This window comes from Netta rufina (genome assembly GCF_964035555.1).
Source record: "Netta rufina genome assembly, chromosome: 28".
Lineage (NCBI taxonomy): Eukaryota > Metazoa > Chordata > Aves > Anseriformes > Anatidae > Netta > Netta rufina.
The window spans coordinates 2,665,830-2,690,911 of record NC_140152.1 but is presented as its reverse complement, the minus strand read 5'-3'; the positions used below and the strand labels follow the sequence as shown (position 1 = coordinate 2,690,911).

General features: G+C 41.3%; 2 protein-coding genes across 6 annotated transcripts; both read left to right on the top strand.

Annotated features, from left to right (window-relative positions):
* The first annotated feature begins 415 nt into the window (after positions 1-415).
* On the top strand, positions 416-13,288 carry LOC311219566 (uncharacterized protein). Its single transcript, XM_084302742.1, has 3 exons — positions 416-940; positions 4,237-4,406; positions 13,088-13,288. Exons 1-3 carry the CDS (start codon positions 435-437, stop codon positions 13,150-13,152), a joined length of 741 nt encoding a protein of 246 aa, XP_084158868.1. The 5' UTR covers positions 416-434; the 3' UTR covers positions 13,153-13,288.
* A 672-nt stretch (positions 13,289-13,960) lies between these two features.
* Positions 13,961-24,993, top strand: HNRNPM (heterogeneous nuclear ribonucleoprotein M). Of its 5 annotated transcripts, none has more exons than XR_014619179.1 (13): positions 13,961-13,979; positions 14,061-14,154; positions 15,105-15,299; positions 16,291-16,444; positions 17,311-17,360; positions 17,768-17,828; positions 20,086-20,187; positions 20,770-20,814; positions 21,211-21,282; positions 21,766-21,864; positions 22,478-23,259; positions 23,396-23,580; positions 24,557-24,654. XR_014619179.1 is itself a non-coding variant. In XM_084302734.1 (13 exons), the coding sequence occupies exons 2-13, from the start codon at positions 14,077-14,079 to the stop codon at positions 24,718-24,720; spliced, it is 1,854 nt and encodes a 617-aa protein (XP_084158860.1). In that variant the 5' UTR covers positions 13,961-13,979; positions 14,061-14,076; the 3' UTR covers positions 24,721-24,993. The 5 variants fall into 5 exon arrangements, 4 of the variants coding, with proteins under 4 accessions (XP_084158860.1, XP_084158861.1, XP_084158862.1 ...); XM_084302734.1 differs by having other exon boundaries at positions 23,529-23,580; positions 24,557-24,993; XM_084302735.1 differs by lacking the exon at positions 21,766-21,864 and having other exon boundaries at positions 23,529-23,580; positions 24,557-24,993.
* The last annotated feature ends 89 nt before the right edge of the window (positions 24,994-25,082 follow it).

Below are 25,082 nucleotides of genomic sequence, written 5' to 3'. Positions count from 1 at the left end.
GACACCCAGTGACAGGACAAGGGGAGTGGGTGCGAGCTGCTTGAACACGAGACAAAACCGTTGAGACAAAAAGCGCTGGGACGGGCTGCCCAGGCAGGCTGCGGGGCCTCCTTCCCTGGAGACACCCAAGGCCCGCCCGGGCGCGCTCCGTCGTGACGCGATTCCACATCTCCCTGCCCCCGCGGGGGGATCGGCCGGGATGGTTTCTCCATCTCCTTCCCAACCCCTAAACCACGCCGCCCTGCGCTTCCCCTACACACACCGGCCCCCCTCGGGCTCTGCCCCTGCTCCCGTTTCGGGGCGGGGAGGGGGCTCCAGGGCTCCCCCGCCCGCCCGCCGCGCTCGGCAACACCCCCGCGCCTCACGGCCCGCACTGAGCCTGCCCAGCCCAGAGGCGGCCCTGAGGGAGGGGCCGTGCAGCGGGGGACGGCGCCATGCGCTGTTTGCCGGCCGACGCGGCCCAGCAGGCCAGAGCGGGGCTCGCTTGGACCCGGCCTCGCGGTTCGGGCCGCGGTCGGGGCTCGCAGAGCGGTAACGGCCCCGCGGGGCCCGGCGGGATCCCGGCGGCGGCGCCTCAGGGCCCGGGCCCGGCCTCTCAGGGGCCTCGCGGGCAGCGGCGCCGCGCGCAGGCGCGGGCGGACGGCGCGGGGCCGGGAGCGGCTCCCCCCCCCCTCCCCCTCGGCGGCCCTCCCGGCATGCCCCGCGCGCGGGCGGCAGGGCGGGCTCTGGCCACACAAAGGCTCGGCGCTGGCAAAATGGCGGCGGCGGTAGCGGCGGCGGCGGCAGCGGGCGGCGAGGGGGCCGCCAACAAAATGGAGGAGCCGCCCGTGGGCGCGGCGGCGGCGGCGGCGGCGGCTTCGTCGGCGGCGCAGACGGCAGCGGCGGGCGCCCCGCCACCGCCCAACGGGGCGGGGGGTGCTGGGGACGCGCCCGTGAAGAGGTAACGGGGGGGAGGGGGGGTGGGGGGGGCTGTGGGGCCTCGCGCGCGCGCGCGGCGGGGCCTGATGGGGCCTAGGCCTCGCCTTCGCCCTTGTCCCCGTCCTTGTCCCTGTCCCCGTGGCCGTTGTTGATTTTCCTTCGTGTCCCAAGGGACCCGGCCGCGCTCCGGGCTCCCTCTGCGGCCCTGAGGCTCGCAGGCCGCCTGGCAGCCTCCGAGGCCTGGACGCGGAAGGAGTCGGGATCGCGGTCCGCGGCGTCGAGGTTTTTGGGGGTTCTGTTGAGGCCCAGTAGAAACGTTTCCTCAGTAAATGTAAATCTTTCCCTAAAGGTGTAAGTACTCCCGGCGGGAGGGGTTTTGGAGCTCTGAGGTGTTTTTTTTTTTTCTAATTGTTGTGTCAGTGGTTGGTAAGTTGTGGTACGTCGTCGTTGTTCACGTTGCTGTGATATCTGGAGCAAAACGTGTCACTGCCTTATCCCCGGTGTCTTACCAGAGAAGTAAGTTGGTTAGGGAGACACCGGAGTTCAGTGCCTTGAGACCAAGAGATAACTTGAAAGTGATGCCAGAGCCTAAGTAAGGGTCATTTGTTGGATATAAGTGCAATATTACAGAAATATTAATAGTAATAATTTCCAAGGATTATGGTTATCGGTCTGTAAATATGAAGTTTGTAAGCAGAAAAAATTTGAACTGCGTGTTGCTTTCACATGTGAACACTAACCTAATTTTGAGAAGTTTTATAGTTAGCAGAAGTTCTTTTTTTTTTTTTTTTTTTTTTTTAAATTCCAAGTAAAGACTGCATTTTTTCCAGTTAACTTTTGTCCCCAGGCCTGAAATCTTACATAGTTAAGAATCAGCATTTTTAACTTTGTGTTCTGGGAGTAATCTGTTAGACTTCTGGTCAGATTTGTTTACCTGGTGTTCCGAGTTGTGCTGCGTAGGTGGGCATCAGGCAGGTTCCTGGTTGCTGACGGCTGTTACACCGTGCTGCAAATCTGCAGTCCGACTAAGAGTTGAGAGAGAAGAAAAAAACTGCAGCCAGAAATATATTAGTCGAGGCTAGCGAAGGGTCTTCAGATCATCTTCCTTCCTCGTGTTAGGTGTTTGGTATTTGGAGGATATTCCCGTCTTGCCTTTGGGTTCTGGTTACAGCTCAAAGCTTGCTGAAGTTTCACAGTAGCAGTGCCTAGGTAATACGGTTAAAGGAATTTCTCTGAGATGAGGCTTTCTGTAGCCTTGAATTATTTCAGCTTGAAACCCAAGGAAAATTAAGTTAGATAAAATATCTAATGAAAGTAACTTATTGAATACATTTTTTTCTGTACACTTTGCCATGGGGGTGTTATTTTTTTGTATTTCTTGCGTTAGCCTTGTTGTAAATGGGTCACTGTTATTCACCATTGTTCCTTACTGGGATGGGAATTTCACTCCTGTTTTTTAATTCCCTAAACTTAATTTATTTCACTCCCGTTTACTGTGGGAATTTCGTCTCCCATTTTTTTAACTTAGCAATGCCTGCAGGCATGGTGTATTTATGGAGAGGATGTGGGGAACTCACTTCTTCCTGCTGTCCAGAACTGCCTTTAAATGCTCAGTTGTTCTCGTACTTGGCAACCACAGCGATTTCTGTGGCCACGTGCCTGCTTGTCCTCCTTTTAGTGCCGGAGGATGCCCACGGACAGTTGTTGTCTGATGTCCTGCGAAAGAGAAACGTTGCAGCCAAAGTAGTTTCCTTGATATTTCTTTAGACCAGGCTGGATTTTGTCACACCAAATGTGATAAGGAAAAATTTCTAGACTAGTGTTTGTCTCTAATAGCAGGTACAGTGGCTTGCCTGAATTCTTTACAGGTATATGAGAGCTTGACGTGTGATAATCTGCTCCGGGAGCTTTAAACGTAGAGTTTCAAAGATCTCTGCATTGCACCCCGTGACTTTGAAGCAAGTTACACAGCAGTTCTACCTGTGGATAGCTTGAACGGTTCTGGTTTGAGGAATAGCCGTAGAAATCTGTTCATTAGGTGTAGCGTTTCACACAATTGCTGAACTTTGTGTTATTTCTTCAGCAAAACAGAAGCTCGAGTGTTAAAAGGATTGTCCAGTTTTAAATCTGCTTTTGGATTTTTAATTACTTGATTACTCAATGTTTCTTTTTATTTTAGCACAAAGGAGGGAAAGCCTAAAATTTCCTTTTTTGATTAAACACAGTAAATGACTAAAGAACATTTTTTCATTAGAGACCTTTCTTCCAGCATACTAGTTATGTGCAAGACTTGTGTCTTCTGTTGTCTAAGTGGTATGCGATGGCCATAACTAAGGTCAAATACTGTTAGCAGTTCTGGCTGTGTCTGTAAAGTACAATATTTTTGTTTGCTTTTAATGTGTTTGTGTCTGGAAAAGCATGGGTTGCCTTGTAGTAAAAACGAGGAACCCACTCAAATATCACACTCGATAGGCATCTGTGTAGTTTTTTTTCCCTCTAAGCTGTTGTATCTGCTCAGTGATTTATTTATTTTTTATTTTTATTTGTATATTTATACAGTTTATTTTTTATATACAGTTTGTATATTTATATGCAGTTTATTTGAATACTGCTATTTAGTGGCATTTGTCTTGTTAACTAATAGTGGTGTTGGTTAGTTGAAAAACAGTCTTCACTTTGCATTCGTTAATTGTGATCTGCTGGAGTTCGTGTTCTGAAATAGTAAAAACAAACAAACAAAAAAAATATTCAGTGTGTTTGAAAGGCACAGACTTTGAATTTGTGTTGTCCCAAAAGGTATTAACTGAGGGGGAGGAAGATGGTTTAAAAAGAGTGTCACAGACATGAGTGCTTAGATATGGGGTCACTTCGCTGAAATTCTTGTAGTAGAAAAATACAAATGTGATAGGTCAAAGAATTATTGGTCGTAAAGATGTCAAAGTGTAGTATGTTAAGGAGAAAATAGGGTGCGTGTCTGGAGCATCACAAGGAGATGAAGTTAGGCCTGCTTGGCTTTGAAGAGATTTAGCCTCTGTAGTCAAAAGCTTTGGTTACATTGCATAAATAAACGTGGGAGAAAATAGTGGGTCTTAATGATCTGAGTTGTCTGCTGTTAGGAACTCTTTGTTGCAGTGGTGCGTGTAGCACTAATACCATGAGCACCAACTTGTCTTCTTACTACTGTTTTGCAAATAAATGAACAGATGAAAGTTTGTGAGTTTTGATTTCTTCTGGGAATGCAAGAAGTTATGTTCCAGGAGGTGATACAACACTAATCAACTGCCAGAGTGGTTAACGTGTCCAATTATCTGTTTGCAGTGAAAATGAACGACCAACTCAAAGTGAGAAAAGGAAAGAGAAGAGCGTCAAGAGAGGAGGAAACCGCTTTGAGCCGTATGCTAACCCTGCTAGAAGATACCGAGCTTTTATTACAAATATTCCATTTGATGTCAAGTGGCAGTCTCTGAAAGACCTGGTCAAAGAGAAAGGTAATGTACAACCAGGGCTGACCAAGTGATGTCTGTCATCTTACTCGTAACAGACTTGGTAAGCTTAACAGTTGAAGTTCTGGGTGGACTTAGTGACACGAGTTTTGCAGAAGGTCTCGAAGCCTTTTTTGGTGTTGCACAATACCGTGCTCTGGCAGCCTTCCAGACGGATACTTCCTTCATAGGCATGTTGGCGTATGTTTAATAGTGCTTCATCAGAGATTAAAAAGAGCATTTGTCTTATGGGTGGAAAAATTAAAAAAAAAAAAAAAAAAAAAAGAAAAAAAAGAAAAATGAGGCTTTTACCAGATTTTAGTCTTGACATGAGCAAAACTTTCTCAAGTATTTTCATGTCTTTTGGGTTATAAAGGTAGCCATACAATGTCGATCTGGTGTATGTATATGTAGCTGTTTTTCTAAACTTCGTAGTGATTTGTGCTTACATAAAGATCTATCCTGCAATTGGATAGCAGTAAAAATGTATTTAAGGGTGACCTGCAAAGAAGAAAAATCAGGTTTGTGTTTTAGTGCAATCAACGTGGGTAGGGCTTTGGAAACCAAGTTCATGATGTCTTCCTCCATCCCTACCTGTATTTAACTTACACCTGCGAATGGGAACCTTCTTAGTTTGCTGAAGAAATTGAGCTGATTAATCTCAGGTGGTGACAAGTCTAAATGCATCTTCTTGGCTCACTTGGCATTATTTCTTTAAGTTGATGCCCAGCCTACAAGTTTTCAAGTCACTTTGGAAGTGCAGTGGAGTGGCAAGAAAATACTTGGCTTCTCCATCATTAAAATGTCTCAAAACCTGTTAGGCCTAAGTAGTACGAGCATTGCTCTTGTGGGTCACTGCTAAAATACATACCATCAGACATGTCTTGCATAACAGTGATCGATGTTCACTTGTGTTTGAACTTGGTAAGGATCGGTGGTTAGCGACTTCACAAGTCGTGGCCTAATGAATCGGGGGAAAAAAAAAATTTCCAAAATGGTTTTACAACGTCTGTCTGTGGAGGCAAAATGGAGCTGCTTAGTCTGCGTAGTGAACTTCAGGACTATAAGCCCTGGCAAACTTCCATAATTAGAGGCTGTGAAACGTTGACGCTTGAGATGCAACGATGGTTTCTTGTAATCTGAAGAACTGCAGTCTTAAGACTGCTTTAACAGGCCCTAATTATGCATGGTCCCCTGTCCTAAGCTGTGTTAGCACTTAGCTACATGAGATACATTGGTTAATAGGAGTATCTGTATGTGTAGATGTCTTATTTTAAGTACTGTGTTGAATTCCGTTCCAAGTGTCTTGTGGTTTCTCTCCAGTTCACGTGGATGGAAAAGTCCGATGTGAGATTGTTTCCTGCCTTGCTGTTCAGCTGCTCATTCCAGCAGATAATCCTAGGGGAACGTTGAAACCTCTTCAGTCTGTCTGCAGGGCTTGTCTACGTATTGAGAATACGCATTGTTCTTGGTTTTTGGGACTGCTTGTTAAAACATAACAGTTTAGATTTGCTGTGTAGTTGTGATTCATTCTAATTAGTCCCAGACTTCTACCAAATTGGTGCTCTTGTGCTGCGCTTGAACTTGCTGAATCGGTGCTTTTTGATATAAGGCATAGTAGTTCCAAGAACCAGGAATGTGGCTGTGGAAAAACCTAAACGTGAGAATTCTTGGTTTGTAAGTGCAAGAATCACAGGCCAAACGTTCAAGGCTTTGAGAGCATGTGAAATGGATCTGTACGCAAAGGGTAACCGTAGGTGATTCATGACTATCGCATTGCTTGGCAGTCATAAAGACGGAAGCTGTTAGCAGCAATGGCATAGCAGGTTTCCGAACGTAGGAGGAGTTCACCTCCGTCGGCTCTTTTGTGTCAGTAAGTATGGGTTAGGAGACATTAGCTTTGAGGTCTCATATTTCTGCAACTTGGTTTGTTCAGATGCGTACATCTGAAATCTAAAGGTGACATCTCTCAAGAGTAATGCCTTGGTTTAGTCATTTCAGTGTACTTGTTGGTGAAACTCAATTACAGGTATGCAGTATAACACAGTTATTAACGAAATTAAAAAATGTTCTTGTTTGAAACTCCCTTGTATTGGCTGACAAACACAAGGTTCTACTAAACTGAGGTAATCAGCATTGCTACCTGGTAAGTGGCTTCAGGAGAAGAACGAGGCAGCAGTTGGTTCTTCTGCGTGGAAGTGGAGTCTAACGGTAAACGTAACGTGATTGAGTGCTAAATATTGGCCTTAACCTGTCCTCCCCAAAATGGCTCTGTTTTGGGAAGCAAAATGTAAATACTTTGTGGCAGCTGGTATACATAATGTGATACTATGTAATTAAAAAAAGAGTTTGAGGTATTTATGGATTCTTTTAGGAAATAGAGAACTTTGTATCTTAAACCTTTTCCCTGACAAGAGTAGCAAGGTGGCACACAACACAAGGAGAAATGTTAGCTGTAGGATCTGCTTTGTTGCAGCTAGGAGCAGTTGCAGTCATGGTGGCCGTTGTCACATCACAAATATTTCAGGACACCCTAGGGACTACTTGTATTAGCATGGTTTTAACCTCATACTTAAAGCATACACATGATATCTGACAGGCGTGCTTACCTCTTCATATCAGAATCTGAATGTGTGAACAGAGACAAGGAAAAAAACAAAGCTGTTCCCAGCTTAACCTTGCTATGAAGAAAAGCAACCAAACTAAATGTGGTGCCTTCTGTCTTTCTCCATCTTGAGTAATTGTTAGTGTCTTTGTGACCCCTTAAAGATGTAACTCATGCCCTCATGTTACTGGACTCGAACGCAGGTGCTGTCGAGCACTTCTGTCAGCTCGGTTCTGACAGCTGTTGCTCTGGTACCTGAACACAGCTCTTCCTGGAAGGCCACCTGTTTCAGTGCTCAAGAAGATTCTGTTGCAGCGTGCTTTCACGCTGAACTTCTTGGTGAGCAAAGAGAAAAGGATGACTTCGACAATGTAGAAGTGCTAATTTATCTGACTTTCTTCCTGCCCTTACTTTCAGTAGGTGTGCTAATGAGTTCCAACCAGGACAGTACCTTGGTACAGAATGGCTCCTTTTCCTAGCAATAAAATTACTTAAAATTGGATCTTCCTCAGTCTTTCAACCTCTTCCCGACTGGTACATTTCCTGCCATTCTCATTCTTCATCATTAGGCACTACAACCAGCTTTGTGCAAGACAGTTAAAAAATGAAACTTAAAACTGTAATCCACTACTAATAACCCTTGCCTGTTTCTCTGTGAAATGAAACAGGATTTCACTGAATGTCAAAACATCTTAGATGAGGATCATGCTGTTCTCTCTGCATTTCACAGCTGGATGCTAGTTGCAGTTTGTTTCATGGATAAAGTCCATATTCAAAACCTTACAGATAAGTAGTCAGCAGGTAGTTGGCTTGAATGAGGCTGAAGGAGGTCTGTAATTACCTTTCTTCTGCTGGGAAACAAGGAGTGTTCCTTATCTATGGGAGGTGATCTACTGGGTTCCTGTTCCATGAGCTTATATTAGGGTACTCACAGGACTTTCTACAAAGAGCAGAAAAATATATATTTTCTTTTACTCTTCAGTCTGTTCTTTGCAGTTCAAAGCTGTAGTGAAATGCAACTAGACTAAGTTATCTGCAAAAGAATTCCTGCAGAGTTATCTTAATGTGAACTGTAATGACTTCACTGACACTTGGTGCCAAGTTTTTCATTGTGGCAAGAGGTATGTTGGATGTGGTGTCCTGCTACCCTCAACAAGGGGAGGGGTATACTGCACATATCTTATTTTAGCAGCACTTCAGCATCTCAGTTGCAGCTTTGTTAGCTGAAGATGTTTCAGCTTGATTCACTTTTCGATTAAAGCAGAAAGCTTTCTGCAATCAAAAGTTAATGTTAACTAGCTATTTGGCATTTTAGTCATTTGTAGTTTTAAGATTTCTTTTCAAAAATGATGAAAGACCTGACTGCTTTCAAATGTCAAACCTTGACAGTAGTCTTCAGGTGGATGTGAGAATACCGAAGTATCTTTTTCATGTATTTACATGTATGGTGACTGCAGATAGCAAGGTTTGATGATACAAATGTGTAGTGGGACTTTACAGCAGGGCATAGAGTGTTCTTAAAAAAAAAAAAAAAAAAATAATAAAATAAAAAGAACAAGTAGCTAAGAGCTGCAGTGACTGCAAGCTTTTAACTTGCTTTTGCATAATTTTTGCCATTTAGGACTGTGCAGTCATTAACTTGTGTACCTAATTGCCCAGAGTTAGGTTGTGAGCACAAATATCAAAGTCTGGGGTTTGAGTATGGAGCTTCACTGAAATGTCTTGAGAAGCCATCACTGGAGGTCAGTATCTTATAATAGGACTTCCAAGTGTAAATGTTGCTTGTGTTTTCTTAAGTAAATCTTGCGTTTCTGCTGTTGCTATTAAATTTAATGGAAATTTTACCATCTTGGAAAATCTACATAATTTTTCGTAAGAGCAGAAATTGTACTTGGTGTTCCTGAGCTGACTGACTGCCACCTTGCAGCGGCTTTGTGCAAGATGTGGTACAGTCAGCTTCCTAGTAAGACAGACGGAGGAGTTTTCAGTATCACTTGAATGCTAACAACATCTTAAGCAAATATCTTAAACTTTAATTGGACTATCTACACTGAAAGCTTTAATACCAATACAGTTTGAAACACGGTGGTGGGATCTGAGTGTATCTTCTGTGTTGCTTTCATTGTTCTAACCATCTTTTCCAGGTGGTCCTTCAGTGGATTCAGGGAGCTTTGCACTTCTCCTTTTCTTCCAGGGCTCTTTAAGAACCAAAATTACCCATGCTTTTTTTTCTGGTCTCTTTCATGCAAGAGTGGGACTACAGGAGAAATACTGCGCTGCTTCTTCAGGAAGATTGTTTTTCTTCTCCCCTTTTGCACAGACAGTGTAAAAACCTTTTGTTACAGACTTTTCCCTGCCCACCCTGGAACTTTTCAGTGGTTGCTGGTCATGAGATTTAAACACTGTACACGAAGGAGTAACTGGCCAATTCCAAATTGTCTGATGTTGAAGGCATTAGACTTCTGATGGTATGGTTGTCTTCCTTCATGAATCATTTGCTTCATAGTTATTTCTAAAAATGGTGGAAATCCAGGTAGCCTTGGTGATGTCTTGAGTGGCTACTTTCTCCTTACTTTTGACCCTGTGAGACAAAGAATCTGCTGTTTTGTAGAGCATTTACCATTTCTTCACTTTTTTTGCTTCTCCTGTTGCTGAGACTTCTGTCTTTGGACCTTTCAGAGAGAACCATATTGCCCAACTTCATGATCTTCAAAGTTTACGTCTACAGTTGAGTTTGTTACCCTAGGTACTTTACAGATACCTCTGTAGGGCCTTGAGTCACTGTATACTTGTATGAGCTCTCTGAACAGTACAGGAGAGAATCTGAATGCTGACAGGCTAACCTTGCTTGAACACGTAAGTTTTCCATGCAGATAAACTTCTTTGGGAGGTAGATACAAAATTTGAGGAAACGTGACTGTGTGGAATAGTACTTAAGTAATGATAAACGTTCTTTTAATTTGTATTTGTAGTTACTGTATTGATTTCTGCTTCAGTTTTCCCTTTTAGGAAACAAAAGGTTTCTGAGCTTCCTCAAATGTGAGGTTTAAAGAAGTCTGCTCTACCTTCAGTCTTAAGGACACCAATGGGAAACATATTCCTTAATCACTTTTACGTTAACTTAGAGCTATTGGCTCTAAGTTTCTGCAAACTTTATCTGCCCTTGGAGGCTGATCTGGTAACTATAGAATCAGAGAATGGTTGGAAGGGACCTTGAACATCATCTAGTTCCAACTCCTGCTAAATCAGGTTGCCCAGAGCCCCATCCAGCCTGGCCCTTTAACACTCCCCAGCTTTCCTGCAGCCCCCTTTAGGTACTGGGAAGGCCACTACAAGGTCTCCCTTTTCTTCTCCAGGCTGAACAACCCCAACTCCCTCAGCCTATCTTCAAAGAAGAGGTGCTCCAGCCCCTTGATCATCTTGGAGGTCCTCCTCTGGACTTGTAATGTGTCCCTGTCATTCTTGGTGGTGCCTCATGAGAGCAGAGGGAGAGAATTGCCTCCCTTGACCTTCAGGTCATGCTTTTTTTGATGTAGCCGAGGATACGGTTGGCTTTCTGGGCTGCAGGAGCACACTGCTGGCTCATGGTTAGTTTTTTATTAATTAGCAGCCCCAAATGCTTCTCAGGAAGGCTGCTCTCAATCCACTCGTTGCCCAGATTGTTCATGTTTGGGATTGCCCTGACCCAGCTGCAGCACCTTGCACTTGGCCTCACTGGACTTTGAGGTTTGTACAGATCAACGTCTCAAGCCTGTTGAGGTCCATCTGGAGCAGAAAAACTTAGGCTGCGGTTTTTTATGTTTTATTTTTTTGAAAGTTCAGTAAGCTTCTCCTGTGCTTGAATGAAATTTCTTCACTTGTGGATATATAGGGTGTCTTTCCTGATGCAAGCCAACTATTTGCTAGCAGAAGGAAAATCTGCCTGGATCACTGTTTCTTTTTTCTCCAAAGGTTTGGACATTGTGGTTTGGGATCTGAAAAGAAACCAAATAAAATGGGACCCAGTGTAGGTTCCTTTTTTTCTTAAAATAAAAAAAAAAAATAAAATCCTTTGTCAGTCTCAAACAATCGTTTCCTGGAGGAATTGTCCTGTAGAATCTTCTTACGTTTTTCAGGGGAAAAGTGCACTTTTATTGTAGTTGTTCTTTAATCTGGACGTGTCTTGGATACTGATCTTCTATTCTACATGTCATCCCCCCCTCCTTATTGTGTTTGTGTGTTTTGGCTATACAGGAAATTCAGATTCCCTTTCAAAGGAAAACATCCCTTTCAAGATACGTTTTGTTTTTAATACAGGTGTCTCTAAGGCTTGAATGCGAAGTATTGAGCAAAACTGACAAACTCTTCAAAGTGCTACACTATTGCCTGTGTAGTAGACTTGAGGAAATCTTGTTCAGAGGTCAAATTTGCATATGTTAAATTGTATTTAGTATATTGCAGACTTTTTTTGGGGAAGTGTTTGTGTGCATTTTAAGAGACGTAGCTGGCTTTGATTAGTGGTTGGGAGAGGAGAGCCCTCAGTCCAAAGCCTAAATAATGTTACTGGGAGAAATGAGTTACAGGATTTATAACCTGTAATCTCTGGGGTCTCTGAAATGGAATGGTTTTTGTATCGTAGGGAATCTGAGAATTTGTTGTTCTCGATAAAAGTTCGGTTGGACTCTGGCTGCTGCTGTTGAGATGGATGGCTTCAGAATGACCTCGTAATGCTGAATATTTGGGCTGGCCGCATGGGCCCCATGTACCACCAAGGATGATGCTAGGATGCCTGTTTTCACTGCAATCCCATGGGTACATGATCTCATAGTGCTCAGGTTGTAGGTGGTAATTGAACACTCTAATCTCACCTGGCCCTCTCAAAGGGATTTATTAGCCTCTACTAGTCTTAAATGCTTTGTATCCTCATGGAAACATGAATGGATCTCACTGCTTATTCTGCCAAGCTAACTACTCTCTGGCTGGAATGCTGATATTGTTTAATTATTTCCAATATCAGGAATGGAAAGAGAATGTCATTTCATCAAGCATTCCTTTTCTTCCAGCTTCTAGAAGAAATGTGGGATGTTCACTTTGGGGAACGACACTAGGTGTCTGATAAATGACCAGGCCTGTGGGAGGAGAGGCTGAGCACTCCTCTCTGGCCCTTGCAGAGGTAGACCATCAAATGTGAGCTTCTAGTTCCTTGCTTAGGGTATGCTGGCAGTACTTCGGTTTAGTTGTTTCTTTCCCACAAAGACTGCTTTCTTTTCATCTTTCAGATAGTGTAACTTGGAGCCTGTCTTAAATTTAAAAAACAGAACTTATAAAACCAGAAAAAAAAGTATTAAAAAGTTTTCCTCAGTTATTCTGAATAAATTCTGTATGCCAGTCCCTTCAAAGGCAGCAGCCATTTTAGAAGTTGTATTCCAGAGGTACGTGATATGGTTATGTGGTCAGTTAAGGAAAAAGCAATCCTAGTCTTGTGAGGAAAGGTGCAAATATAGTTTCCTAGTGCACTTTGCCTTTTGCTGTAGGCTCTTGTCTTGAGGGCAAATATGACAGTTTAATACTAACCTAAAAAATATGGAACCTAATAAAGGATTTAAATTTTGCTGTGACTTAAAGGCTAAACTGCTGAAATAAAAAGCAGACATGTGAGTGATCTCTTGGTCTGTCGGGCTGGTCTGATCCCCTTTTGGGATGTGTACCAGAGGAAAAATCCTGAGAAAAGCAAGCAACTGTTTGAGTTCTGGACTGTGGAGACAAGATGGTGTATTATGTGAAGTGAGGGAAACTTGTTCTTGCAGACTTCCCCCCTGGATTTGGATTGCCTCAAGTAACGAGTGAGCACTAAAGGTCGAGGAAATTGGTACTGTGGAAATAGCTGGCTTTTGAAGTGGAGGAAAATCAAGAACATGTTCAAGTCTTACAATGTTACTGCATACCTGTAATTGTCCAGTTTTGTGGTTTAGAGAATATGGAGTGTTTCTGGGCTTTCTTATAAGGCAGAGGCTCCATACACGGTTGTTGATTGTTCTAAATTCCCATTGTTTTCTTGGCTTTTCTCCCTTGGTATATGTGTCGTCTGGAATCTGATTTGTAGTTGGTGAGGTAACATACGTGGAGCTCTTAATGGACGCTGAAGGAAAGTCAAGGGTAAGTGTTTGAGAGAATTTCTTCTGTGGATTTTCTACATGACAAATGTAACTGTATGGTGGCGTGGAGCGAAAGGAAGTCAGGAAGGTAGAGAGTGTGTATGCTTAGCGGCTATAACAGGATTGCTTAAAAGCTTCTTTGGGGCTGGGGAGGCGGGGGGCTGGGGACTTGTAAGAGCAGTGTTAGGGTGGTCTTCCACTGTGTTCAGGTGGCGTTGGCTGTTTGAAGTACCCATGGACACTAGCAGTACGTACAGTGGTACGGAAGGTTAACTTGTGTTTTGGAAAACGTTACTGTAGTGGTTTGCTGAATTTGTAAGGCCAGTGTGCAAAAGCAGGTTCTGGAAACTATACTTCCCGTGCCAGTAAACAGAAGTTAATTTCCAAGTTAAACGTATATTGCCTTCATAGGTACTTAAGTCAATTAGTCCAGTGAAAGTATCTTGCAGGAAAAAAATACACAGTAGGAGCTCACTTAACTGTACTGAAGGATATGGATTTAGGGTGAGAGAATATGGCAAGGATTTGTCTGTATGACAGAGAAGAACAGTTGATACGGAGTGTGTGGTATTTTTCTTGGAGATCCTGGACTTAGTTCTGCTTGTTACAACTTCAGAAACTACAGTTTAATCCTGTTATGGCATAAGAAATTATATCTTATGGAATTCGAGTAATGAAGGCTTTATTGGGTAAGATTACATTTATTTTTGCCCCTAGGGTTAACTAATGTGATTTGACTTTTTATTTTTTAAAAAGTGTTTTGTGCTTTTACTTACTTTATTTTTTTCTTCCCTCCTCTGCTTGTTACTCGCCTCTGAAATCAAATCACCAGGGATGCGCGTAAGTTCACTTATGAATTTATAGCAAGAAATAAGGAAATAAGATATGAGCAGTGTTCTTAGATGTCTTGTATCTTCACAGTGTTGTTGAATTCAAGATGGAAGAAAGCATGAAAAAGGCTGCAGAGGTTTTGAACAAGCATAGTCTTGGTGGAAGACCATTGAAAGTGAAAGAAGTAAGACTAACATCTGTTCTTTTAGTATCTTGGATTTAAGGTGAAGGGGATACCTCTTAGTCAAGCTTTATGGCGGACTCATTTGCAGATAAGAATATTTGCCAAAGTAGAACTCTTCAAATAGAATTTAAAAAGACACACAGCTTGTTTTATTACCAGAACCTATTGCCGAACTTGAGTTTGAACTCAGTTGTCAAGACTGAACTTGACTTAAAAGAATAGGCGCTACTGACAGTAACGCAGCACATGGATAGAGCAAGTGTTTGGCTTGAACTGCAGGTGTACTTCTTTATGATTTGATAAAGAAACCTGCATAAGTATTTTGTTCTTGACTCACTTCTCATCTAATTCTGCACCATAATGAATGTACTTTACAAACAATTCCATAGAATAAGGTGGTTTCTGAAATACTTCGAAGATTTATTTCTGTTCTTATGGCTTTTCTATTTTCAATCACTATAACACGCTCAACTGTACAGTGATACATTCCAAATTTTTTTTCAATTTGGAAACCTAGTGTGAGGGGAAAAAGAGCAGACCAAACCCCTCTTTGTGAACTTTTTACACGCTGTATCTTGTCTTGTAAGGAAGTCTAACTGCAAGAGAAATGAGTTGTTGTACTGTTTTGAGGATGCCAAAAGTTAATCAGTGTTTGTCTTCCAAGGCTTCCCCAGTACCGTTGTCTTTAGAAAAAATGCAGCTGTGGGGTTTATTGCTGGTATTAAATAATAGATACACACCTGCAGAATCGGGGGAAATGCATGGATAGGAGTAACTTGCGAACTTGAGGTGTGCTGGTGCATTGATCTGAAAACATAAAATAAAATAAAATAAAATTAAAAAAAAGTAGTTGGCTGGAGGTCTGTAGGGACCTTGTATAAATGAATATCCCCTTTTGACTTTTGGCTTTGCTGGTACAGATTAACTTAGTATGTTTGTGTTTTTTTTAGGATCCTGATGGCGAGCATGCCAGGAGAGCAATGCAGAAAGTCATGGCAGCTAGTGGAATGGGTATTGGTCCAGGTCCAGGTGGCCCTGGAATGCTCAATATCCCACCTAGTATACTCAACAATCCCAACATACCCAATGAGATCATCCATGCCTTACAGGCAGGGAGACTTGGAAGCACTGTCTTTGTTGCAAATGTAAGCGTTGTGTGGTCTCTGAACAGGGTCTAAACTGAGTAGAATCTAATGAATTAGAGGAAAAGCTGTAGGCTTCCAGCTCTATTCCAGTAAAATGAAGTATTCTGTGACTAGTCTTGTTCTCTTCAGTTGGAACACTGCCGAGTGGGAAGTAAGTTTGCACTCTAATGTATGAACAAAAAATGAGAACTTCCCCTTGAAAGGTATGCCCTGTTGTGGATATAGCATAAAAACAAACATTTCAGTATGCACATACAGCAAGAATAGGACTAATTTTCAAATTCTAAAACTGATCTTGATGTGGAGAAATGTATCTTGTTTGAAGGAGGGGCAGTGGGAACGTATTTAAGCAAGTTCAGTGGTGAGATAACAAGCTATATAAGAATCTAGAGAATATGAAGTTGTGGAAGTTTGTTCAGCTTTAAAGGAAGAAGGTGAAAGGGATAACTGGTGGTTATCTCCATAACCCTGATTTAGATCATACAGAGAAGACGGGTCCAGACTCGTTGCCGTGGACATCAGTTGGAAGATGGGCAACACCATTTAAATACTAGAACTATTTCTTTTTACTTTGAGACAGATGAAATAAAGGAGTGACTGCCAAAAGTCTGTACGCACTTAGGTGTTCAGAGCTGAGCTGGGCATAGCCCTGAACAACCTGAACTAATTATACCTGCTCTCAGCAATAAGTTAGAATAATGACTTTCAGAAGTTCCTTTCCAGCCTAAATTGTTCTGTGATTCTCTTTGCTAGTGAAGTTGTAAGATGAAGTTGTATCCTATATATTACAGTAATTGATAATTTGCATTTTTGAACAGAGCTAAAAACAACGCATTTAGCATTCTCTAGCGTTCTATTATTTAAATTTTATCCCATCTCTGTGAAGATGACTACTCAGGATTGTAGATACCAGGAAACGAAACTGATGAATGCTGAGGATACTCTTTGGATGGAAAGCTTTCTAATACTTCTAATATCACTTATCTTCCAGCTGGATTACAAGGTTGGGTGGAAGAAACTGAAAGAAGTATTCAGCATGGCTGGTGTTGTGGTTCGGGCAGACATCTTAGAAGATAAAGATGGCAAGAGTCGTGGGATCGGAACTGTCACTTTTGAACAAGCTATAGAGGCTGTTCAGGCTATATGTATCCTTGAAATGTATTACTGGTAAATAGTAGACAGGTTTGGCACTCCATCCTGTGCTAACTTCCATGAGTTCACAAATAACTGTTAAGAAAAGCAGGATGAAAATAAAAGTAGTAGTATTACAACAGAGGATATTGCCTTATTGTGTTAAGTGAAGCCACTGAAGTGTATGGAAAATGTAGGGAAAATGAAAAGAAGAAAAAAAAACTTCAAATAATGATTTTGAGCAAACAAAAATAATTAACAAATAGATGTGAATTTCTAACCCAAATAGTAGTAATTTTTCTGTCAGAGTTAGTATTGAATTAAAATACAATTTCTAAGAAAAGGCTTGTCCTAAATTCCTGTAATGGAGGTAAAGGAGGAGTGAAACGCGTCCATCTGCAGTGTAAGCAGGCTTGATCTGGTGTGTTTCCCTGTCAGCCATATTACACTGCAAGCTGTGATTTGCTGCGTAGCAGTCTACCCACACAAAAGCAGAATTGCAGTGTGGATACTACTACGTGCTTCATCTCTCAAGTTGGGTCTATGGTGTGGAAGGGAGAGAAATGTTTAAACACCTAGGCTGGTTTCAAGACATTTTAAGTGGTGTTTTAATGTCTTTAATATGAATCAGAAGACTATTTTTGTAACTCATGTTTTAATTTTAAAAACAAAACCCAGTCTTTGAATATTCAGTGATTTGGTTTGGAAGCTTTTCAGTTTTGGAGAAAGCGAAAGGGTATCTGATAACCTGTGAATGACAGTATAAGAAGCTACCTGGAGTCTTGTGGTTTTCTGATAGGGTTTTCATCAGATAGTACTTGGAGTTTTAAGACTTTTTGTGGTTCCAGTGCTTGAAAGATGATCCTTAATGAAACGAAAGCGATGTTTAATGGGCAGCTGCTGTTTGACAGACCAATGCATGTAAAAATGGTAAGTACGTTCAGATTCTTAATAGTTTTTGAACTGATAATGTGCTCCAGACTTTTTTTTGGATGATGTGCGGCTTCAAGGTTGGTGCGACCTCCCCAGGGCAAACAAAGGTAAATAGCACATCATGACAGAAGTACAGCCCTGTACTTTACATCTCACTTTTAACTCATGGGTTGAAATACTGGGGGAAACGAGTTCTGTTTAAAGGACTTGGCCTAATACCTAATGCTGTCAACTCACGCAGTTGTAGAAGGTTATTTCTAATTATTTTTCTAAAAGACAATCATAAATATAGTAAGAATTACTTTAGCTTTCTCGATTTACCTTTTAAAAAAAGGTAGGAAATCTTTCTAGTGAGAAAGCAGGCCAGAGTTGTGTACAAACTTAATGTATCAAATTATTTTTAGGATGAACGAGCCTTTCCAAAAGGAGATTTCTTTCCTCCAGAGCGACCACAACAACTTCCTCGTAAGTCTCTGCTGTATGACTGAATATGTTATGTTTTTAACTTTTCTTTGCAGCAACTTGAATATTTGCAAAATGAGACTCAATTCAAAAGCATTTGGCTCTCAGGTTTGCATTTAGAGAGATTTCCTGTATATTCCTGGATTATATCTATTACTGGGTTTGTCTGCTGACAAGCAAAGCTGAGTTGTTAATAGTCCATAGGAAACTTGTGCTCAAGAGGTACTGCCTCTGTAACCTGCCATATGTAGGAGGAACAGATGAATAAATAGAACACAATTAAAAACTATGAGCTGTTGTTAAGATGTTTAGGCAACTTCTGTTACTCCCCATCTGCTCAAATCCAGCCCGAGTAAAACTTTGGTTCAGCCTGCTGAAAACTGGGGTTCAAATGGCCTTAATATCTAAGAGGTTAATAATAAGTAAGTTTCAGTCCTGTTTCTTTTTGGATACTTCCTTCAGCTCATAGCTAAAAGTTTGTCTTAAAAACAGTATCCCGTTCATGTTCTCAAAGCTTCCAAGTCTCTTGATTGTAAGTCAGAGGTCCTGATGCCTTGTAGGACTATTGTTAATAACAGGTTTTAATGGAAATTTCACCAGTTTATAAAGAAAAGTGTGCACCCTTTTACGTACTGGTATTCTGGGTGTCTAATGGTTTTCCTTCTGTCTAAAGGGCTGGGTTGAATTCTTGAGTATCTTCCAGGTCTTCAGGTTTCTTAGGGGAATAAATACAAGAAGGGAGGGTACAGGGATAACAGAGCCAGGCTCTTTTCAGTGTTGCCCAGTGCAAGGACCAGAGGCAGTGAACACAAACTGAAATAGAAGGCTCCATCTAAACATAAGGAAGCTTTTTTTTTTTTTTTATACTGTGTGGGTCACTGAGTACTGGAGCAACAAGTCACCCAGAGAGGTTGTAGAGTCTCCATCCTTCGAGATATTCAGAAGTTGTCTGTATGTGGTCCAGGGTAATGGGCTCTAGGTGACACTGCTTGATGTGGGGGATTTGTGCCAGATTACCTCCAGAGGTCCCTTGTTCCCTTGACCACTCTGGGATAAGATAATGAAAGTGTTGAGCAGGAGTAGACTGGGTCGGAAAGGAGAATTAATGGTAAGGAAAAGCCCTACTGTCTTACAGCTGAAACTGTTCTAAAATGTATGTAATTCTGTTAATTCAGCCAGGATTTTAAAGAATGTTTTCTTAGTCATGGAAAGAAAACCTGTGTATGCTGTAACCTTGAATAATTCTCTATCAACCCATCCTTTAATTAATCAATTTTCTGTGTATCTACCAGAACCTTGTTCAGCAGCCGTAGCATCCACAGGTTTTTTTTACTTCTGTCATGACTTCCTGTAATGGTATACCTTGTCAAGAGAAAAACACTGCTTTTCTGTTTAATTATTACTGTATGAAATGGAACAAATAATGATGGAAATGTATTTCTTGGCCTTTAAGTTGGGGGGATGGGAGGGAGGAATGGTATTGGTATCTTGTGGTGTTGTAAAACATAATTCAATGCTTCCTGAGATCGTTATGTTGAAATGTAAACAAGGAAGTCCTATTCTCATAAGGAAAAAATGCAATTAAGCTGTTTGATTCAAGTGCAAGCAGAGAACTTTTTCTTCCTGATCCACTCTGAGAAAAATGAGTTGTGTTTTTGTGTTTTTTTATTTGACTGGGGAATCCTTTATTCACTTGGGTACAGGAAGAATCAAAATTGTGTCTGAGAATGATATATATTTTTCGTTTGCCTAGGAAAGAGGCTGGCTGTGTGCTCTGAATTCTATAGGTGGCTGTCAGTAATAGGTGGAACCTTGCAGTTATTTAAATTTTTAGCTGCAAGGGAACCTTGGCAAACATGAAAATAAACCTTTTATCAATCAAAGGTAACATTGTGAAAAGGTTAGAAGTTCTTTATACTAAATTGCCCACTCTTTTCTCCTTAGATTGAGTTGCACAAAATAAGCAGTGTTCTAGCCAGTTATTTTTCAGGAGTCAGCTTAAAACCAACCAAAAAAAAATCAACTTTTCTCAGCAGTAAGATAAAATATAGATGATGAAGAAAATATTTGGGATTAATTTCCAGTCTACTTCAAGACACATCTACTCTAGATTTACACTTTCATGCATTAAGTACATACCCCAAAGTGGGAACACAGCAAGCTTTTTTGGAGAATAGAAGTCAATTAATTAAGAATAAAACTTGCTGTTTTGTCAAATTATGGAAACAAGGCTTTTTTGATATCTGAATATTTTCTTCAGATGGTCTTGGTGGTATTGGCATGGGATTAGGACCTGGAGGTCAACCTATTGATGCAAATCATTTAAACAAAGGCATGGGAATGGGCAACATGGGACCTGGAGGTAAGATTACTCCTACGCTTTGTTTCATGAGAGCTTTAAGCTGTATAGAAGGGTAGATAGCTTTGTTTGCCTACACAAAAAGTTGAAGTGTATTAGGAGTGTTAAAGCCAAATGAGTTCTTCTTGAGCTAAGTCATGAGCTTGATAACAGAAACTTGAACCTAACCGACTGCTCCATTTTTGTTTTTTACCATGGTAAGGGCACAGCTCTCATTTTCTGACTCTTGAGCATGAGCAGCAGACACTGCAAATATACATAAAACTTCTAAAACCATCTGTCACTCTTAACACTTGTTAGTGGGCTTGCAAATCTATGTTTAGGATATATTTAAATAGCAAAAAGTTTTAAAGAGCCACCTAAAAAGTAGCACACACTCAGCTTTCAGTTTGTAAATGCCTATGGTTTTTTCCACTTCCTGCTTTTATTTCTTGAGAAGGAATGTTGCAATCTACTCGAGCTAGCACATGTAAGCTTTCCAGTTCAGAGTGGATGTGCTTGTATGATTTCTTTCTACAGCCAATCTAATGGCTGATGGTTTGTAGAATTACATCTGCTACATAAAGCTTTCTCTTTTATTTTGAGGAATGGGAATGGAAGGCATGGGCTTTGGAATGAATAAAATGGGAGGTAAGCTGTGTTTTTTGAAATGTATATAGCCTGGGTTGTTTTTTTTTTTTTTTTAAGTCATGTAAACTTAGCTGTATGTGCCTAGCAGCCATTTGTTTTCCTTGGAATTGTCACCAATTTAGTGATGACTTATGTTTTTGAGTATTAGTGAAACTGCTATAGATGTACGGGGAAGGGTTGAAACCTCAGAAAATGTGACCAGTGGTTTGGTCATGAGACTTCTAAAACGTGGCCTTGATTTAGGAGATAAGCTGTGACCAAATTCTGACCACAGTTAATGAGTCTGTGATAAAGTTGTCTTGGTGCCTATGGAAAAGATCTGAGGAAAACTTATTTTGGTGAACTGTAGTGTTAAGTTGAAATGTTAAAGCATCCCTGGAAATTCCTTTCTTTTAGGAATGGAAGGTCCGTTTGGCATGGAAAACATCGGGCGCTTTCCAGCTGGAATGAACATGGGCAGAATGAGTGGTAGGCATTATTTTTTTTTGTTTTGTTATAATATTAAGCTTCCGAGTTCAACAGCAGTCCTTGGTCTCTGAAACTGTAGCACTGGAGACTGGTCATATTCCTCTTTCCAGCTTTTATTCAAAAAAACTTAAAGGCTTACATCTCACACAGTGTCTGCAAGGCCCTTATGGCCTCTAAGCTACAAAAAAACAAGTTCATAGGAGTTGCCTTCAAGGACTACTTTGGAAAGATAAACTGTGCTCTGTCTGTATTCACCAGAAAGACAAAAAAAAAACTACTCCAAAGCAAAGTGTCTTGTCTGTGTTGAGATGAGTCCTGGATTTTTGTTCTTGTTTTTCTGGGGGTTGTGTTTTGGTCTCAAAAAGACATAATAAAATGATCAGGAGGACATAATAAAAGTTTGCCTTGCTGTTAATCTTTAAAAACTATGCCTCTAGTAAAATGTTGATACCCCGAAGAACATATCAGACTTAATCTTTACAGAGATGGATCGTGCCATGGGTGGAGGATTTGAGAGAGAATTTGGAAGAAATGAGATGGGAATGTCTCGTAGTTTTGGAGACACCTTGGAAAGAGGAATAGGTCAGTACATAAAGCTAAGTACTTACACTGCCTACTGGAAGTACCTGAACTGTACATAAAAAAAAAAAGTGCACGTTTGTAACAAAACAGGCCATATTTTACACATAGCTCCTCTAACACTTTGGTCAAATTTTGATCAAACAGTAATTTCAGTTAAATTATTATTCTTGCTGCACAATCCCCAGGTCATTGTACAGGACAGCTAGCAGCTAAAATTGTGTTTAAAATGCTACTTTCGCCACCTGAACAGCTGGGTTTTCATATGCATTCAAACTTCTCTCCTTGTTTACACATCAGTTTTTTTTCTTTGAAACTTTTATTGTGCATATGGAACTCAAACTTGTTAGGAAAGGGTAAACTCTTGCATATGGACTAATGAGGTTACCAGTCCCTTAAAATGTGTTGTAGTCGTGGTGATCTACGTAATCAACAACAGTACTTTTTCCCATCTGAAATAATTGCTTCATATTCTGCAGTAGCACACACATTGGTCTTTTTTTTTTTTTTTTTGAATAATGATGGTCTAAAGGATTTCAGTACTGTATGCAATGCAAGCACGTGTTTGGTTTTAGTATGTGTTTTGACTATTTATAAATTGTGTGTTTTGTTCCAGGTGGTGGAAATGCCAGCATTCCTGGGATTGAGAGGATGGCACCTGGCATTGATCGTATGGGCTCGGGAATGGAAAGAATACCCTCTGGGATGGGGCATGGGATGGAGAGAGTAGGGTCAGAAATAGACAGGATGGGTCTTGTTCTGGATCGCATGAGTTCCAACGTGGAACGGATTGGTTCTGGAATTGACCGAATGGCCCCTCTGGGCATAGATCACATGGCTCCTAACATTGAGAGGATGGGACCAGCTATTGAGAGAATGGGTTCTGGCATAGAAAGAATGGGCTCTGGAATAGGCTTTGGCATTGAGAGGATGGGCGCTGCCATTGAGCGTGTTGGTACCACTATGGAAAGAATGGGATCAGGTGTAGAACGAATGGGTTCTGGCATGGATAGGATGGGTATAGGTATGGAGCGTATGGTCCCTGCTGGAATGGGAACTGGGATGGGTCAGGTGATAGAGAGGATGCCAGGTGGCTTGGATCGCATAGGTGCCAATCCCATGGAAAGAATAGGAATAGATCGTATGGGTGCTGCTAGCATGGAGAGAATGAGCTTAGAGCGCATTGGAGCCACTAATATGGAAAGGATGGGTCCTGCTATGGGACAGGGCATGGGAGCAGGCATAGATCGCATGGGACTTGCAATGGGAAGCAATTTTGAAAGACCAATGGATATGGAACGTGGAAACTTTGCAGGCAATTTTGCAGGCTCCCTTGGAGGAACTGGAGGACCTGCACCTGGGGTGGCCCGAAAAGCCTGTCAGATATTTGTGAGAAATGTGAGTAGCCTTCATCCTAGTGCTTTACGTTGATTTCTTTTGTGTTCTTTTGACTTTAGTTACAATTTTTAATATTGCATGCTGCCATATGTGGGGTTGGGCAGGCCTTTGTGAGTTGAAGCCATTTTCTTAACAGGAGAAAAGCTTTCTGCGTATGAAAAAGACGGTGCTGAACTATGGCTTCCCAGGATGGAGAACATGTTTTGAAGAGACGGAAGTACTGACAAGTCGTTTAACAGTTCCTCAGTAATTGTTCTTCTTTTTCACAGCTGCCTTTTGATTTTACATGGAAAATGCTGAAAGATAAATTTAATGAATGTGGTAAGTTGTTATATCACTGGAAATCTTTCCTGAGAACTGGATATCTCTTGTAGAGCTAAGAATTACTTCTATGTCCCTGACACTAGTACCTTACTAAAACTTCACTCAGACTTGGGAAAACATCAGATATTCATGTTGACAAGTGGCTTGGGGATGTTTGCCATCCTGCAATGCCAACAAGAGTCCTACAGGATTGAGAAGATAAAAATGTTTTGACTGTCTAGTTGATAACCCAGTCAACACTTCTCAACACCCCTTCCCAGCTGTCTAGGGCTGGATTTATTATGTGGATAGCCTCTCTGTAGTTACAGGTAGAGACAGGAAGAGAAAGAGAGAAGTCCAGGATGAATGATGAGATTCATTTCCTACAACAAAAAGCTGAGAACTACTGAAAAGCACTGGCAAGATGCTTTATTTTGAAGTGAACACATCTGTTTGGGGAAGCTGTCCTTAAAAGAACCTTAAATTAGTAATAGCAATAATAAAAGAAAAACGAAGAAATTAAGGAGCCAAAAGAATTCCTGAATCAGCTGCATATTGTTAGATGTATTTAGGTCCAGCTCATGAGACATCTGACCTTTAGAAAAGCTAGTCCCACATGGATTTCTTGCTTGCTACAGCGACCAATTTCCAATATTACGCTGTGGAATAAGCTAACTTTCTAGAGGACCCGTTAGCATAATTCATTAGGGCTTTCTGCTGCTTTGAGAACCATCATCCTCTTTAAGAGTCTTTGTGAGCATACCTTTCTTTTCAGAGGCTTAGGTAAGCTACTAATGGTTGAGGTAGGCTCTGCAGCTTCTTGGGGACTTCTCATGGCAGTGGTCACTGGTAAAATTGTCCTAGAGCTTTAAGTTTCAAACCACTGGTAGTTTCTAAAGGTACGCTTTCTGTGGCTTAAGGGAGAGAACTCTAAATCAATACAGTCGTGTGGTACCTCCTAGATTAAACAAGAACCTTTCTTTTTCTTTTGAAGGTCATGTGCTGTATGCTGATATCAAGATGGAAAATGGGAAGTCTAAGGGCTGTGGTGTTGTTAGATTTGAGTCCCCAGAAGTAGCTGAGAGAGCCTGCCGTATGATGAATGGGATACAGCTTCGTGGGAGGGAGATTGATGTGCGAATTGATAGAAATGCTTAAGTAGATGCTTTTTTTAACACTGATACCAGATTTTTGAATTTGTATTTTTTCTTGTTAACCATTTTAATTTGACTGGATGTAAAGGTGTTAAAACAGTTCAATTGCTTTCTGGAGTAATTTTAATTACTTTTTTAACAAATGGATTTCCATTTTACTGTTTTTGCATTGGAACTGCAATGTGCACAATCTTTTTTTTTTGTAGTTGTGGCATCTTGTTGACATTACAGATGTAAACAGTATGACTTTGATAATAAATGCAAGTTAAAGATTTCAGTCATTGCATCTATTACTGGCAGCACATCCCTATGCTTGCAAAAATATCTGTAAACCAAGTAAACTACAATTTTTATTCTCTTGTGAAG

Excerpts from the sequence above, each read along its gene's own strand:
- LOC311219566 (XM_084302742.1), top strand. The coding sequence starts at position 435 with ATGCGCTGTTTGCCGGCCGACGCGGCCCAGCAGGCCAGAGCGGGGCTC. Across the intron at positions 941-4,236 it reads GGGGACGCGCCCGTGAAGAG|TGAAAATGAACGACCAACTC; the intron begins GTAACGGGGGGG and ends ATCTGTTTGCAG. Across the intron at positions 4,407-13,087 it reads AGACCTGGTCAAAGAGAAAG|TTGGTGAGGTAACATACGTG; the intron begins GTAATGTACAAC and ends TCTGATTTGTAG.
- HNRNPM (XM_084302734.1), top strand. The coding sequence starts at position 14,077 with ATGGAAGAAAGCATGAAAAAGGCTGCAGAGGTTTTGAACAAGCATAGT. Across the intron at positions 15,300-16,290 it reads GCACTGTCTTTGTTGCAAAT|CTGGATTACAAGGTTGGGTG; the intron begins GTAAGCGTTGTG and ends CTTATCTTCCAG. Across the intron at positions 20,815-21,210 it reads TGGAATGAATAAAATGGGAG|GAATGGAAGGTCCGTTTGGC; the intron begins GTAAGCTGTGTT and ends CCTTTCTTTTAG.